The sequence below is a fragment of the Ischnura elegans genome, chromosome 6 (assembly GCF_921293095.1).
Source record: "Ischnura elegans chromosome 6, ioIscEleg1.1, whole genome shotgun sequence".
Taxonomy (NCBI): domain Eukaryota; kingdom Metazoa; phylum Arthropoda; class Insecta; order Odonata; family Coenagrionidae; genus Ischnura; species Ischnura elegans.
In genome coordinates, this window is record NC_060251.1 from 20,132,249 (window position 1) to 20,148,776 (window position 16,528).

General features: G+C 37.5%; 1 protein-coding gene across 2 annotated transcripts in view; it reads right to left on the bottom strand.

The window, feature by feature from the left end:
• Positions 1-16,528, bottom strand: part of LOC124160163 (high-affinity choline transporter 1) — a 93,926-nt gene that overhangs the window by 49,235 nt on the left and 28,163 nt on the right. The window contains exons 2-3 of one of the 2 annotated variants that reach the window (XM_046535920.1): positions 12,789-12,872; positions 8,234-8,499 (exon numbers count right to left, since the gene is read on the bottom strand). In XM_046535920.1, coding sequence (XP_046391876.1) covers positions 8,234-8,499; positions 12,789-12,802 — 280 coding nt within the window. In that variant the 5' untranslated portion in view covers positions 12,803-12,872. The remainder of the gene's footprint in view (positions 1-8,233; positions 8,500-12,788; positions 12,873-16,528) is intronic. The other variant, XM_046535921.1, reaches the window with a different exon arrangement.

Here is a 16,528-nt window from a genome sequence, read left to right on the forward strand (position 1 = left end):
ATTTTTTCCTCAAAGAGAGTTTTTCGCAGTCCACCCGACGATGATGCGGATTTCAACGGTTAAACGTGATTCATATGAGTTTTCAACGCTAGACATCTAGACGTAGATTTCAACCAAATACCTTTTATCCTCATAACCAATGCGAATGCGTAATTCTCGATTCTCAATTGGTTGAAAAGTCTGCGATTCGATGAACGTTTAATACTCGATAAAAGGTCGTTAGCACACCTTTCGAAACTGTTAATTATATTTACGAAGGGTGTTTTGTAAATATGAAGACGAGTTGAATTACATTTCATGATTAATGGAACAATAATGCAGGAAACCTTGATGATTATAGCAATGATAGAGGCATTTGCTACCAGCAACACACAGTTATATTTCAATTACAGAAAGACGTTGACTTGTTAGCCGCTTGACAATTTAGATACACCGGGGTATAATTTTTGAAATAAGAAGAGTTTTAAAATTTTAAAAAGTATAAATTCAATTAGGATTAAAAGTACTATATTTTTGGCCTTTATTGACGTATTTATGAATTTCCATATGAAATGGGGTCGTTGGCTGAGATCCGAAGTCGTAATTCATTAAAATAACTCGTTAGATGGAAGGGAAAGATAAGTCACGAAAAAGTCGCTGACTGCGGAATATTTTTCGTTGTAAGTTTAAAGAAATATCGAGAGATATCACCCACTTTTCATGAGTTTTTGACGTCATTAGACAGTTGGCGCATAAACTCGCCCAGCGAAAACTTTTCACGGAGGGAATATATCGCTTGAGGCAGTATGAACAACGACGACCCAAAACGCGGTCCATGCCAATGGCCAAGGAGTAGAGGAGGAGGTGACACGTGCGGCATGAGGTCGTGATGTCATCAACTAAACGACGAAAGGGTCGATTTTTCTCTGCGAATTGGTGGTGAAGTAGGCGATGGATAAAAAATCACAAACATTTTTGTCCCTATATTTTTTTAAAGTCAACGACAGTAGACGATATAATTGGTGAAATTGTCCATATTTAAGTTATTACTACTAATTGTGATGAACAGGAATGTCTTACCCTTAATATGATGAAACAAATACTAATGCTATGCAACTTCCATAGTGAGATTACTATGGGTTGACAGGTGTGATCGTGGAGAGTTAAAGGAAGAAAAATTACGCTAACGCATTCAAGTGACTTGAAATTTTAGAACCAATAAAAAAGAGAGAAAAAATTAGTATTGTTTCCTTGCTCTTCCCAGAAATTGTATCGTTCGATACAGGGAATTTTTTTTAACGTGACAGTGTCACGCGAAGGTAAAAATTCGGATTCGTAGTACCTGCAAAGGCGGAAAATAGGCGTGAAATTCCACGAAAACTGAACGAGGCTACCGGTTCCAATAAAAATATAAACAATGGCTAAAAGTTATCAGATAGGAGACACAACGGGCGTGCTTGGATAAGGATAATGTAAAACAGGAAGGTCACTGAGTTCTGAAGGAAATCATTCCACTCCGAATTATCTCTCATACCAGCTTCAACCAAAACTGCTGGTTTTGAGGGCGGTCAAAGAACTCAGTATAATCAATAAAACCAATTTCCTACGCTTCGATGACTTCAGCTGGACATTCATTGCGTCCACATTCTCATGTTATGATTGAAACTTTCTTAAACGAGGAATAAGTAGATGGCACGGCCATAATCACATGGATTCTGGAAAAAGACTGCTTTTAGATAGCCAAGAACATGTGGAGAAAGAATAGGAGCATCTCAAATTACCTAACAAGAGTGGAGAAAAAGGAACAGGAAAAAATAATAGCTGGCATTGGATACTTAGAGGTAGTGAGTTATTTCCTATCAATGCTAAGTTTTCATCGATATTTGAGTTATATAGCTAAGTTAAATATTTATTCACGGTTAATATAAGGTAATAAATTTTACGAAAATACTTCGGGAAAGGTTTCTCCTGGAATATTCAATATATTTCTAATTTAATCATTGATTTGTTGTTCACAAACATAATATCTAACGCTAAAAATTTTAATAGAGCCAAAATAGTTATTCTTTTCTCGTAAAACAGTACTGCTTGAGGATATACGCCTTTTAATTAATTGTTAATTTAACTAGTCGGACTATCCATAAAACCGCCTCACAGAAGTACGCCAAGGTACGCCAATGACCCCTGCAATGAAATTTAACAAATATTTTCCCAAAATAAAGTTTCCTCCGAATGTATCTAAGGAGCGTCTACAATGTTCATTAAAACTTTAAGTTAAGGTATTTAATTTTAAGTTTTAATAAAAATAAATTCGATAAAAATTAAGTGGAACTTTTCCATAATAAACTGTCGAATATAAACGAGGAACACACTACGTCGCTGGGCTCGCCTACGAGAAAGAACGATTATTTCCAATATATTAGATCCTGCATACAGCATATTTAATGTATAAGTACTATACGAGGGCACTTCTCAAACCTGTATTCTCTAACTTAGATTTGAGAGACGTTTCTAATGGGCTACAAATTAGTCATTCCGGAAACTTGCGCGTTCCTATGATCCGAAAGCAAAGCAAATAAAACTTGAAAAAATTTTTTACAGAACTAATTTTATAAAAGAATTTAGTTATTCAAATACATCTTCAAGTTTTATTGAATCATTAAGTACCGAAAAATTTACATATTAAAGGAGAAAATACTTTTTCTCTTTAATTTTACTATTAAATAATATCGCTTTGGCGAATATTTGTTTAATGGAGTGAAGCAAACATTTTAAATAGCCTCGGTCAAAAACATATAATCCAGACTTCGAAATAGGGACGTGAGCATGGAAATCCAGTGCCCCTCCAGCCAAGCCAATCGTATCTCCTCCGCTGCAGTGCTTTTTCAGAGTCAATTGAACGAAGAGCAGTCGCCAAACATGAATAGCAAGAGTGGTTAGAATGGAAGGAAGTCTTTTCGAGGTTTTCTTTCGGTCGCAAAGCTTTTTTTTCTTCTATTTTTTCGGTGAAGTTGCTCGGAAGAAGGAGGGGGCGTTATTTTGAGCTCGCGCGCCTTGAGAGAAAGCAAGGTAGGAGTGCAGATAGGGGAGGACAAACGAGGGAAAAAAAAGATAATAAAAAAAATGAATGTGGGAGTGCGCATCGATCTTTCAGCCACCCACTGACCGCCCGGTGGATTATGGGGCCGACCCCACACTCCGCCAGCTTGAGTCTCTCCCAGCGAAGCCAAACCTTTCTCCGTACACACGACAGAAGACACGAGGGGGGGTGTGGTCTGTTACCCACCCCTCCTGCGGTTCTCACAGCAGAGGAGTGTGAAGGAGAGAGGGGGTTGTAGTGGGTGCAGATTGCTACGTTTACCCCTCGGAGGCAGAGGAAGTGCTTTTGGAGTGGGGAGACAGTAGGGCCCACTCCAAGTCGAGGAATTCCTCATTTGGAGTCGGCCAGACTCCCACCTCAATTTGAGTGGAGAGACACCCCTTCGCAAGAACCGCGAGAGAATCTCCACGGAGATGAGAAGGAAAGTGAGCTTGCCAAAACATTTAAAGTATGCGACGAAAGGAAAATCCAGACGAGGGAAGTTCCACCTAAAAAGTGAGAAGAATCTCCACCATCTTCACACTTTTGTTAACGTTGCCAAAAAACCTGATCTCCGTTAGACCAGTGGCACAGCGAGGGGGGATTTTGGGGGATAAAACCCCCCCAGAGCTCAGATAATTTTTAAGTTTAATCCATATTACTGGATTGGATTGATATTACTCATATAATAGTGTAAGGATTAATAAAAATATCCCTCAAAGAGCCGTAAAACTCACCATTTTGAACCATTAATCTTAAAATTCCGCAATTTATTTATCTCGCACCTTCGGCTCATCCTGGCGGGTATTCCTTACCTCCACACACCCCGGTATTAGTTGCACCTAAACCCCCCCAACCTTAATTCCTAGCTGCGCCACTGCGTTAGCCTGTTGCTATTATTGTAAGTAAACCATTAGTATACGAAAAGGTGGTGCCAATTCTTACAGATTTGCCCTTTACTATATTACTATACTATTTCCTAAAACGATAAAGCCACGTGTGCTCTCCCGGCGAATAATTCTCAAGAAACTATCCCAGGCTCTCTACTAAGAGAGGATATGAATGATTCCTAAGTTTTAACGACTGCTTCTGGCAATTGGCATCTATCATTAGCTGTCGATAACAGACTATTTTAATAAAATTGAACTCATCTCTGTACCCGTCCTTTCCCAATTTAAATCACCAACATCTGAACCTTGCTAATCCACCTTGACCTTCGCCAAGGATTAACCCATTAAAATCTGGTGGCTCGCCCCGCTATGTCAATACGCTCTCCTACGAGACAGAATGATTATTCTATAAGCTTCTGCTTACAGGATATTTGGTGCATAGGTACTTCGAGAGTACATCTCAAAACTGGGTGGTGGTTTCCTATTATTTTTTATTGCCTAAATCGAAAGATTATTACTCCTGGAGTACGCATTTCACGCTCTTAGATTTTCGAATGACGATATCTATTTTTTGCGGTTAAATGTTTAGTTAAATGCTAAGTAGGAATGATGGGAAAAGTCCTTGTGACGCATTTCTGGTTCTTGCTGCCGCCCTGTGAGGTGACCTTGAGGCGAGGCTTAAGCGCTGATACGACGCAGGCTGCTAAAAGGTAGCAGAGTACCCTGCTAGCAGTTAGCGCTTGGCTTAAATGTGGATTATTACCACCTTATCAAACGAAGGAAACTTTCCGACCTTAGGCAATTTTAATGGGTGATTACTAAGAGAAGTTTCCCTGAGCTCTGTGCCCCATGCATGCATTGGTGATCTAAGACGATGTAAAACTCCTATCCTCTCGTGTAGAAACTAGGTCCCTGTGACGTTACGTGGAGTGGAATCGCATGGGCGCCAATCTGGTCTTTTTCAAATGAGGATAAAATTGACCATTGCCATTCGTCTAAACTGGGATTTCTAAAATAAAATAATTTGTATATTATGAAAACCGTAATGGTGGGTAACGAATTGCAATCATTGGATTTCTTTTTCTTTGATGAAGGAAACTACCCTATTAGTACACCTAGCTTTGAGAGACCTTTCTAATGGGCTACAGAGCAGCCATATTGGAGACTTGCGCATTTTTATGACTCCGAGCGCTAGATTGACGAACTTCTGGTAGTAGTACCCTTGCCAGAGGCCTAAAAGGGTTGGTGCCACATTAACCCATATAACCCAATGTTGCTTCTAAGTATCAAAAATGTATATATTTTCAGCTCTATTCAGGAAAGATTTAAAGTAAGTGTTACTTAGTGTTGAGAAGTATAATGAAAAAATATGTAGCCGCCGCAATAGTTATGATTGAGTAAAAAAATTTCACGTTTGTAAAACGAGAAGCCTAGAAATTTAATTTATTCTAGAAGCAGCTCTGGGTTAGAAAGGGTTGAAGGTAGACCACGTGATAGTGTCTCGAATAAAGAACTCCTAAAATCTACCTGGGAAATAATTCCGACAATAACATTTCTGAGAACATAGACAAAGATATATTTCTAAGGGCTCAATGCGGAAACAAATAGAGAAATACAAGATGAGACCCGAAAATCCCTCGATCGGTATCCAAATATCCAACAGGATATTGTTGGAGAGCAAAGCAACAATGATCGTTTTCGGGGTGCTAAAAGGCTTCAACTGGAATATGAACTGGAAGCCCTTCGGTCAGTATCATATCTCTCCTCCCACTTGGTAAACATGCTCTCCTACCAGAAAGAATTATCTTTAAATATAACACTTACAGACGGAAGCCCTGATTTTCAAAACAATATAAGTCCATTTAGGCAAAGTATGCAATAAGAACTCTTTTTCTGCGCATCTTCAAAGCTTCCGAAGGCATCAATTGGGAATTTCCCCATTAATAGATTAGCAAATAAATGAAAAAACATCGATTTAAAAAATCGAAACAACAGTTGCAGTAGCCTCCATTATATGCATGAGAACTCTTCACATCAAACTCTTGCCAAGTGGACTTCTACCGTTTCAGGATTCGCTCACCTCCAGCGACTCAAAACTCATCAATGCTTCTCCTTCCGCTTGCCAATGCCAAGCTTTAACTGCTATATTTAAAGATATTTACCACATATTTCAACAACCGAATTCCTATCCTCCAAAACATGTTTTAGGGTCACTTATGAATACGCATAATATGCACTGTATGCTGGAAGAGTCATATTTCAAGAAGTACTTCTTGCTCTACCTTGAGTTCTATATGCGGCATCACACAATGAATCATGATCAACTTGATCTTTCAGTAATGAAACCGGAATGCTTGTTTGTATGAGTTAGGGTTGACCTATATATGGGGTTTCATTGGTGTCTCGCGGCTTCAACGAGTCCTTGCTTCGGTACATGCCACCGATTGCATTCACTGCACTGTCGCTCCCCCGCCAAAACGGCAGTTCACTTACGATAGTTCAGTGATCGAGTCCGCAGCCTTCTCATAGAATACCACCATTCAGAAATTGAACATGATCTTATGTTGCTGATATTTCTGGAAGAAGTAGTTGAATATGAATTAATGAAAGGGATTTATTTTCCGCCTATCCAGAAATTGTACACTTAAAAGGAGACGTTGTGAAGAAGATTTATATCAATGTCCTAATCAAGGGGCATCTGGAAGCCACTGAAGTAATCTTTTGCAATTTCTTTTGACACAATTCAGTCATGCCGTAGCATAAAATTAGCGGCAATGCATTAGAACACCCTTCTGCTATGCCTGCGTAGGTCTGCGTTCTTGACTGCTCGCGAATCGGTCGGGACGAAGACTCCTGGGACGCGCCCGGGACGAAATAGAGAAACCGCAATTATGATAATACATATTTTCCGTTTCGTCATAGCGTTGCCGCGAAATGCAGCAGTGAAACTCACTAAAACCCCGGATTAAGCTGAATTTCGTACATACAGGAAAGGAGTGCCAGTTCCTTTCCCGCTGCCACTCTCAAAATGAATAATTTTTACCTTTATTTGAAGATGTTTAAAGGCTCCTCCTGGTACTATTTATTTAGTAGACCCTTCGATCAGCAATCTACCATTCTAGCAACCCATGTGAATACCACGCTACCCGTAATGGAATTCATGGCTTAATTGGTCTCGTCTTCAATTTCTTATCTACCTATTGTGACATATTTTGAAGAATAAAAGGATGCGAATCTTTCCGTTTTTCGATCCGTTCCATTGTCCATAAATTTGACGGCCTAAATCCTTCGTGGAGAAGTGTATGATCTTATGTTTTCCCGACGTATCAGGTGCAGAAAATTTCTCGGGTTTTCCACCGGTTGATATCGTCCATGTCCCCCAACGTTTCGAGCAGCGATCTTGCCGATTTCGGAAGATCCCCTGAGGATGATCAGCAAGTCGCTGCTCGAAACGTCGGGAGACATGGACGACATCAACCGGTGGAAAACCCGAGAAACTTTTTTGCACCTTCGCAGAGAAGTTGACGGCATTGCGTGCTCCGGCTGATTAGGTCTTCGCTACCCAACTTCCACTCATTTTCTCGCATCAGGCTCGTGTGGTTCTTTGCTGTTGACACTCCTCAGAGCTCTTACTTTCCCAAATGAGCGATTCTCCGTCAAATAGCAAACGAACTGAAGCTCACATGCCGTCAAAATCCGTGAAAATAGGGCGGTAAGTTCTTAGCTAATTTTATTTTTAACTTTTGAGAGAATGAAACAGAAAAAAAAGTCTCCAATTGCCGAAAAGTTAGGCTTGGAGATTACTTTCCTATTTCACTATTGAGGACGTAGAGCTCGCCTTGCCTGTTCTTTTGAGTGAATGGCTGTACAAGGTAGAACGTTTTAGTCTTAGCTAATCTTTCCCTTTCATTCGCAGGATTCTTTTAAAGAAATACAACTTGATGTTTTCCCGACGAAAGACGTCCAGTAATTGCTCTTTCGTTGATAGCGGGGTGAGTCTATGGCCTCTAACGTGTTGTTTCCCAACTTGGGCACAGCCATCAGGAAAATTATATTCGAGGGTGAGATATTAAATAATAATAAAAACGTTTAAATGTCGGCAAGCAAATCATACTCCATCCTATTTTCCCTGCTAACGGTCCCGGAATTGGTAACCGACATGTTGGAGACCATAGAGTTACTGACCCTGCAGGACCCCCATGAGAGTTCTTATAATAGGCTTAGATTTTGGGTCTGGGTAAACGACATTCGCATCAATTTTCACCTTGATTCGTCGTGAACTGACCTGTCATGGTGAAGATACCGACGAAGAGACCGATGCTTCGCCCAGCGAGCATCACCTCTTCCTCGGAATCGTTGCCGCTCTGCTTCTTGCGTGCGGCCCATATTCCCACGCCCAAGATGAGCACGTAGAAGAGGATGATGGAGATGAGGCCGGCGACGTTGAACATCTTGGCGGGGAGCTCCGTAGGGCTGAGGGGGACCAACGACGGCGGCTGCGGGCTGATGCTGCTGGTGCTGACCACCGCCGCGCTGCTGCTGACCGTGGGGCTGGACGAAACAAATGAAATCAGACACTGCGAACACTTTTCATTGGGAGTATTGGTGCCGTCGGATATATCGAGTAGTAAAGGAAACTTTTATTTGCGATTAACAATGTAAGGTTTCCGGCTTCACTTTTTGAAACCGCGATATGGGTAAGTAAATTTCATTACGTCCGCTCCAAGCGAACAAGTGCTTGACATGGTGGGTGATGAGAGGCAGCTTCTTGATGGGTTACGGAGGAGACAAATAGTATGGATTGAGCGAGTACTGAGCGGGGAGAGGATATTGAAAACAGTGTTTGAGGGTAGAATGATTGGTAAACGAGGGAGATGAAGGAAGGGAATAGGATTTTTAGAAGGATTAAAAAAGAGTAAGCCTTAGGCCTTACTGTGAATTCATAAGGATAGTCCATTAAGAAAGGGGAGAATGTCAAAACACTTCTTAAATACCTCACGGAAACCTGCGTTAATCGGTAGTATACTTTAATTATAATCCCTGTTCCACATAGTACATTTATTGACACCAACCGTAATTTTGATATCCTTCGATACCTTGATAATAATATAAGTAACTAAACCATGGTCGGTGTCATTGTGGAACGTACGGAGTTATATTTATTTCCCATTGATTTTTGAATGTAAGTGTTCCTATATGGAACCGCTGGTGATTAAAGGAGCAATTTATACCCCATTGAATGGTCATATTTCGATATTAGTTCTTGGTTAAATCGCTTTTGAGTTGAAACTTTCAGGGTAAGTAACCTTACATTTTTTTACCAAACAATTATTCGCGTGTCTCTTAAAAATGACAATTTGACCACTATTTTCTCAAAGATAAAACTTTTATATTTCCGAAAAAGAATTTTTCAAAAGGGTCTACTAAATGTTTACTGATAATTTTAAGATAATAGTGCAAATTTTAAATTAGTTAAACCAACGGAAAATTGGCAAAAATGAGATATTGGGAGCGGCCGTGATGCTATCTCTATAGAACTTCCTCAAGTACCCAACAGGGTGACGGCGTTCAATAAAACCTCGGCTTCCAATTCTCAAAAGCATCTTAAAACACCTGGAGACCAAGAGAATCTCTCTATTAAAATTCGCGAGGAAAATCTACGACTTTTCACACTTTACTCCTGGTTTTAGTTTTTGAAAACAATGTCTCTATGCCCAGGGCTTCGCAATCGCTAATAGTAAAATTAGTCTTTGCTATTTTCCCAACTACATCATTGAATTTAATATTTTTTTAAAATTCTGATGGAAATATTCGTTCGAAATCGATAGAATTTGAAATGGAAATACTCTAACCATATGACGCAAATTATAACATTAACAATTGTGGAGAGCCGATTAATGCACTGAATAATTGAGCAAAATAATGGATTCGACTGTCGTGGGTACGCTCAAACTATATCTTAAAATTCAAGTATGTTTTAAATAATCTTACAATAGCAAAGGTTCTGCGACAATTTCACCGCACACAAAAAATGTATCTAAAGAGTGAATATGAATTTACCGAAATAACAGCTGTTCTAATTGGTAGCAATGACAAAATCCATTCTCTGCGTAATCAAGCTTTTTAAACTCCGTGAGGTATCCGCAAAGGGATTTTGATGCATTTTTTACATTTTCGAGCAAGTAATGCATTTATTCTTTACTCAAATCTAAGGTAGGATATATAGGAAGAATTATCCATTTTCCTTATGCTACAGAATATTCATCTTTGTAAGTATTCAGTTATTAGTTCGTAATAATTTATTTAGAGACTTTTAATTATATTGAGTGAAAAAAATGATGAAAATTTCCAAGACGTTATAATATACACAAGCATATTTTTCTAAAAGATTTACCAAATATTCGTTCAACCTCTAAGAATGTATTGAAACTTTATTTGATAGCAATCTCTTCAAGCGAGGAAATTGCATTTAAGTCACTACATGTCCTAGAATGCCAATTTAAGACCAGCTTTGAACGTGACTGATGTTAGGTTATCTCACCATAATAGCACATTACTTATATTCTGTATACATATACAGGCCTATGCATTATATGTACAGCTTAATATGCTATTTTAAGTAGGTAAGAAGTAGATTTTGATATCTTCATTACCTCAACGGACCTGACTACAAAAGCAGTTCACTAAAATTCGTTAAAAGGTCTAAATATCATGGCTTAATGGGTAGACTAATAGGATAGGATATCCTTTTTTATGGTTTCCAATATGGTGCACAACTGAGGAATTATACAATAGGATAGAGATGTAACAGTCTAGCGTACAGTTCTTGAAATGCGGCATGGTATGAAGCTTTTGGGATATTAACATAGGGTTTCTAAGGCTAACTTCTGTCATAAGCGTCGATGAGTTTTATATTTTACGAACAAAACTTGGCTCATCGAACCTATAAACTAATGAAATATGTCAACTATGGGGATGAAGGCATGTAGGTTATCTAAAGAATGTCAACTTTCAGGCATCGAGTTATATTTTATTTCAATATTTTGGCACACTGTATTAAGTTAAGTGAGGGGTCTTTCACAGTGAAGCTTTAAGATCTAAAGTTCGTGTGCACTGCCTGCATGTACATTTTACGGACTCATCGTAATAGCTTAGCAAAATTCAACCGATTCCTGTTATTGACAGTGGAACCGCGTAGCAAAATATGTGAACAATGAGACTGAGGGAGATGTAAGAGTAAAAAATAATTTTTTCGGGATTTTTTTATTTGATTTTTAACGCACATAAATATCAGAGAAGAAAGTAATTCTGATAATAATTTAGCAGTTTGGACGATCTTTTGCTAATTTCCGCTCAATTGGGCCTACTTTTGTCTCACAAAGCTGTGCTTACCTCTTCACAGAATCGCTCTGTTTGTATGTACAATCATCACTATAATTTCATAGAAAATAGACTAACGCTAGGCAAAAAGGGAAAATGCTCTCCGCCGCAGAATATAGCAGAATATGAAACTGAAAACATCAGTACCAACGCGGAATAGAATTACTAATTTATCAAGGTGATGAAAATGTGATTTGTTTTGCAGATGTGCTTCAAGTGACATAATTTATTCATGCATAGTGATTTCTCTTGTATTTTATTCAAAATATACGTTTCCAATACCGTAACGTATGCAAAGTGACTAAATAACTAGTGTAAATGCATTACTTCCGATTATTGACTCAGAAATTAACCGTAAAAAATAACGTTCCCAGAAAACGTGTTTTGGTAAGAAATGGATTACGTAAATCTTCATTCCAACACATCGATCGGTACCGTATGACAATAATAACAGCGATAGTGGGATAATTTAAACCTCGTCACTGAGCTGAAATTTATAATTTTTGATCAATTAAAATAGTTAGCTATTTTTAAATTTTATTGCTTAAAATGAGTAGATAACATGATTATCATTAAACCGATCAATCGGCCTTTAACTAAAAGCCAACTAGCCAAACTAATACTCTTATGACATGACGTAAATGTAGATGGAAGATGTTGGAGTAACATGAGGGTGATGCTAATAGTTTTACTTTTAATCATCTCTTTCGTTGACGGATAGCTAGCAAGTAATTAAGAATCCAACTACCTAAAAATAGGCGATGACCAGAAAACTGTTCAAATTTTAATTTCTTAAAAAGTTTTTTTAAGATATAGTTCTTTAGGTATCACATTTAAGTATCTCGAGTGCAAGTAAAAATGGTAATTCTTTCAAATTTGAAATTTGGGTCCAACTGCTTAGTTAAACTCTTCTTCCTAATGGCCATATCACGCTATACCACGTCAACTGAGATATTTAAGAGAAAATAAATCGGCTACTGTGCCACACTCACTTCTTTGAATCTATTTTCCAATAAACGTATAAAAATTATAGCAGATAATTTTTGTTACGTTCGCAATTCAATATTTCGGTGATATTTCCATGCTGGAATCAAAAGAGATTAATTGGCAACTTACTAGATAAAAAACTTGGTCTTTAAATCAATCCGTCATCATTCTACTTAAAAGTTTGCAATTTTAAATGGACTTGAGGAATTCTTTTACATCAGACGATGCCTGGAAAAATGGCCGTCAAAATAGGAAAACATCATCTAAATGTTTCATGTTAATGGGGTAACGGAAACTAAAAAGTAGCAAGGTTGTATTTAAAAGGCAGAATTGACTAAATCCCGGATAGTCATAGTATTCTGATGGCTGCGGCTAAAATTAACACTGCTAAGCTACAGAGTACATCCAAGAGGCGTGGAAACATTTGCCTAGCAACACAACATGTACACAGGAGAATAATTGACCAGACGTACCTTTCCGTTTCCATGATTACAGGCTCTTGAGACGCGTTACCTATGGATTCGTCTTTACGGCAAAAGTGGTCTGCCGTATTTCATCTGCGGGTTTAATTTTGGAACAAGGCAAAAAATTTCGTATGAGATTAGTGACGCTTTTCGTCAATTGGACGAAAAACATACTACACACGGGCCTCTTTCAGAGTTACTACCAGGAAATTATGGTGCTATTCTGAACCTTCTCGGCACTAGAACAGATATTAGAGTTGTGGAATATTCTATGAAAATATATGAAAACACATATGTACTGAAGGGCTGAAATATTGAAAAAATTAGTCTAAACTACTGAAAAAATGTATGGTATAAATAGGAATAGAATTTATAAATCTAGTCTTCAGTTTAAAATTCAAAAACAATGCCGAAATACATTATGAAATGACATGAAGTTTTTTTATAGCAAACATAAATATTACACTGAATGGTTCGATAATAATCGTAAACATAATTCGAATGCTACAAATAAGTTACCACTTAAATTCTGAATGGAAGAGTTGTGATGAAGTAAGAACATGAATATTGCTACTTATTATTAGTGACTACTGAGAACCTAATATTTAATAGAGTTACTTTTAATAGGTAAGGTTAAGGTTTTCAACGTAGTCCCACCATGTAAAAAATTCTTAACTGAAAATAATTTTATAGGACCAAATTATTATGAATTAGATATGGTTTATGAAAAAATGAAGCGCATTTATTGTATTATATTTCAAAATGAAAATTATAATCGAACCTTAATCAAGAGAGAATACATTTTTTAAGAACTCAGTTACCTAAATACTTAAAATTAAAGGTTACACTAAGAGTAGCAACAGTGTATTCCTTTTACGTATTTTTTAGACTATTCACGAAAAGATATTCAGAACGCGATTTATGGAAGATTTTAGTACGAAAGTGGCCAAATAAGCATCGTGTAATAGAGAAATTTATTGTTATCCAGAAAAGATCAGTGTAGAACTTTATTCCGAATTTCTTAATAATTTCTTAATAATTTCTTAATATTCCGAAATTATATTTTTCATACCATATAATTTATCAGACATAATTACTTACAGCACAATTCACTGCACGTATATTTGAACAATATTTTCATACGTGCCGGAAAACACAAGCGAGCAACATCGGATTACCCATGCAGCATGTATTTCTTAGATTATAAACATTTTTCAAATTTTAAGCTATATCAAATTGTAATTAAGGTAAGAATTCCATCACGATCGTAAGAGCTCCTATTGAGATATAGTTATATGCTATTTTTTTACGTTTACAAGCTTAGATAACCATTAGGATCACATTTCCAAGTATGTGGAAGAAAAAGCATTCTTTCGCAAGGAGCTTAGAAATTTCACGGTCACGCATGGAATTCCTGCAACAGGTGGCGTTTAAATCGAGTCTTATTATTTCAGCTTTAAACTGCGAGAAAACCAATGCTGACTAGACATTCCCAATATATTCAATAGGGTGGTTTCCTAATATTATTTTATTGCCTAAATCGAAAGATTATTACTCCTAGAGTACATATTTCACGCTTTTAGACTTTTAAATGACGATATCTATTTTTCGCGATTAAATAAAAAGTGAAAATTTTCAAGCGCGCGAAAACGCGACGGCTAAGTATGAATGCCGAGAAAACTCCGTGTGACGTCATTCTGGTTCCCGCTGCCGCAAGTGAGGTGACCTTGGGGCGAGGCTTTGAGCGCTGAAACGACGCAAGCTGCTAGCAGGTACCAGAGTACCCTACTAGCTGGTAGCGCTTGGCTTAAATAAGGATTATTAATACCTCATCAAACGAAGAAAACTTTCCGACCTTAGCCAGTTTTAATAGGTGATTATTATGAGATGTTTCCCTGAGCTCTATGCCTCATGCTTGCATTGGTAATCTCAGACAATGTAAAAGTCCCATCTACTCGTATAGAAACTAGGTCCCTGTGACGTCACATGGAGTGGCATCGCATGGGCGCCAATCTGGCCTTTTTCAAATGCGGTTAAAATTAACCATTGCCATTCGTCTAAACCGGTATTTCTAAAACCAAATAATTTGTATATTATGAATACACTAATAGTGGGTAACGAATCGCAATCAATACCTTTCGTTTTCTTTGATGAAGGAAACTACCCTATTAGGCATTTTTCATTAATAAATTCCCATTAATCTGCTTGCTTGATGCAAATAGAAATCCAATGACTGATTCTCATTCGCTTGAATGTTTATACTAATAGCAAGAAATTCATTTTTAAATGTCAATTTATGGAGTAAAATACATTTTTTTTAAATATAGTCATCCTCGCTCATATTTCACGCCGTTTTCGAAGAGCGATCGCCTCTAAAAATCAGGAAAATATGCTTATAATAATATATAAAATAATAAGCCCAATGGTTGAAGTCAAAATGTCGAATTTTTCCATCAATTATAAGAAAGAGGATTCTTCCGTAAATGAGTTAACATCCAAATTTTTGTTTCCTAACATTTTTCCAGAATACTGCATTTAGCACCGTTTAACATAAATTTTCAAGTTGCTCATTGCAATATAGTTTTCCAATAAATTAATTTGTATTATTTTCATAATTTCTCTTCCTATCCATCGGTGTCCAAAAACATAAACCTTTACCTTTATGAACCTTTAAACCTTTAACAAACAGGGATACGGAGTAAGTGAGGATGATATGAAGTAGGCCAGGTCACTAGAATAAATTCATTGAAGATTCATAGAGACGAAAATGAGAGTCATATTTGAGTTCATTAGAAATAGCATTCGGAGCATTACTCATTATTCCAGTGAGGCATAAACTTAAGCAGCTAAAGAGAAGTCAGGGGAAGTAGTTTTGGAAATGAGGTTCTTCAGAAGGATAAAGAATGTCAAATAGTTCGATATAAACAGTGCTTTGGATTAATGAGCAAACCCTGAGAAGAGAAAATAAAAAGAGAAGTCATCTGAAAACACTAAAAAGATGGAACAACTTAGCCAGTCATAACACAAAGCATGATCGGAATCCGAAGGTGTCTGTCAGCAGATGATGATGATGAAGAGGTCAAATGTGGTGCCGACTTAACTGTGGCCTAAGAACTTGGTTGAATAATTGAAAGCAATAATATTTAGAGACGGTAGCATGAGGAAAAAATTCCTTGTGAAATAAACTTTAGGTGGCAAGTAGTAAATTACCCTACTTGTGTGTTTCATTGTCCAAGTAATTAACCGAGACATGGTTCCCTTCCTCCAGGGACGAATGGATTTTAGTTTCCAACTAATTGGGAATCATACCAAATACATTTTTCGGGAATATGACCTCATTAAAGGCATTTGACCGGTAAAGGTAGTTTTATATAGGGTATTTTTTTCAAATTACCACGGCCTGCCCACCCTACAACATTTAGCTATCTTCTTTCATTCAAAATAAGGTCCACAATGACTTATTTTTCTCTCTTTTTTATGGCTCTTTCCTCGCTTTATCAACGTTCTACCCTCTATCACGGTTATTAGCTTTTCCATCGTTCTTCCCCATCCATTTCATCATTTCCATTCTCTTCCTTAACAACTTCACCCGTAACATTCATCATCACTCTACAGAGACATTGATTTTAGCATAAGCAGAGAAGTCGAGGAAGGAAGCATTCTTAATGAGGACCATCGACCCACATCTCGAACTCCTACCGTCATTCTTCATCCTTTTTCCTCAGTGTCCACGTATTAACACTGTGGAT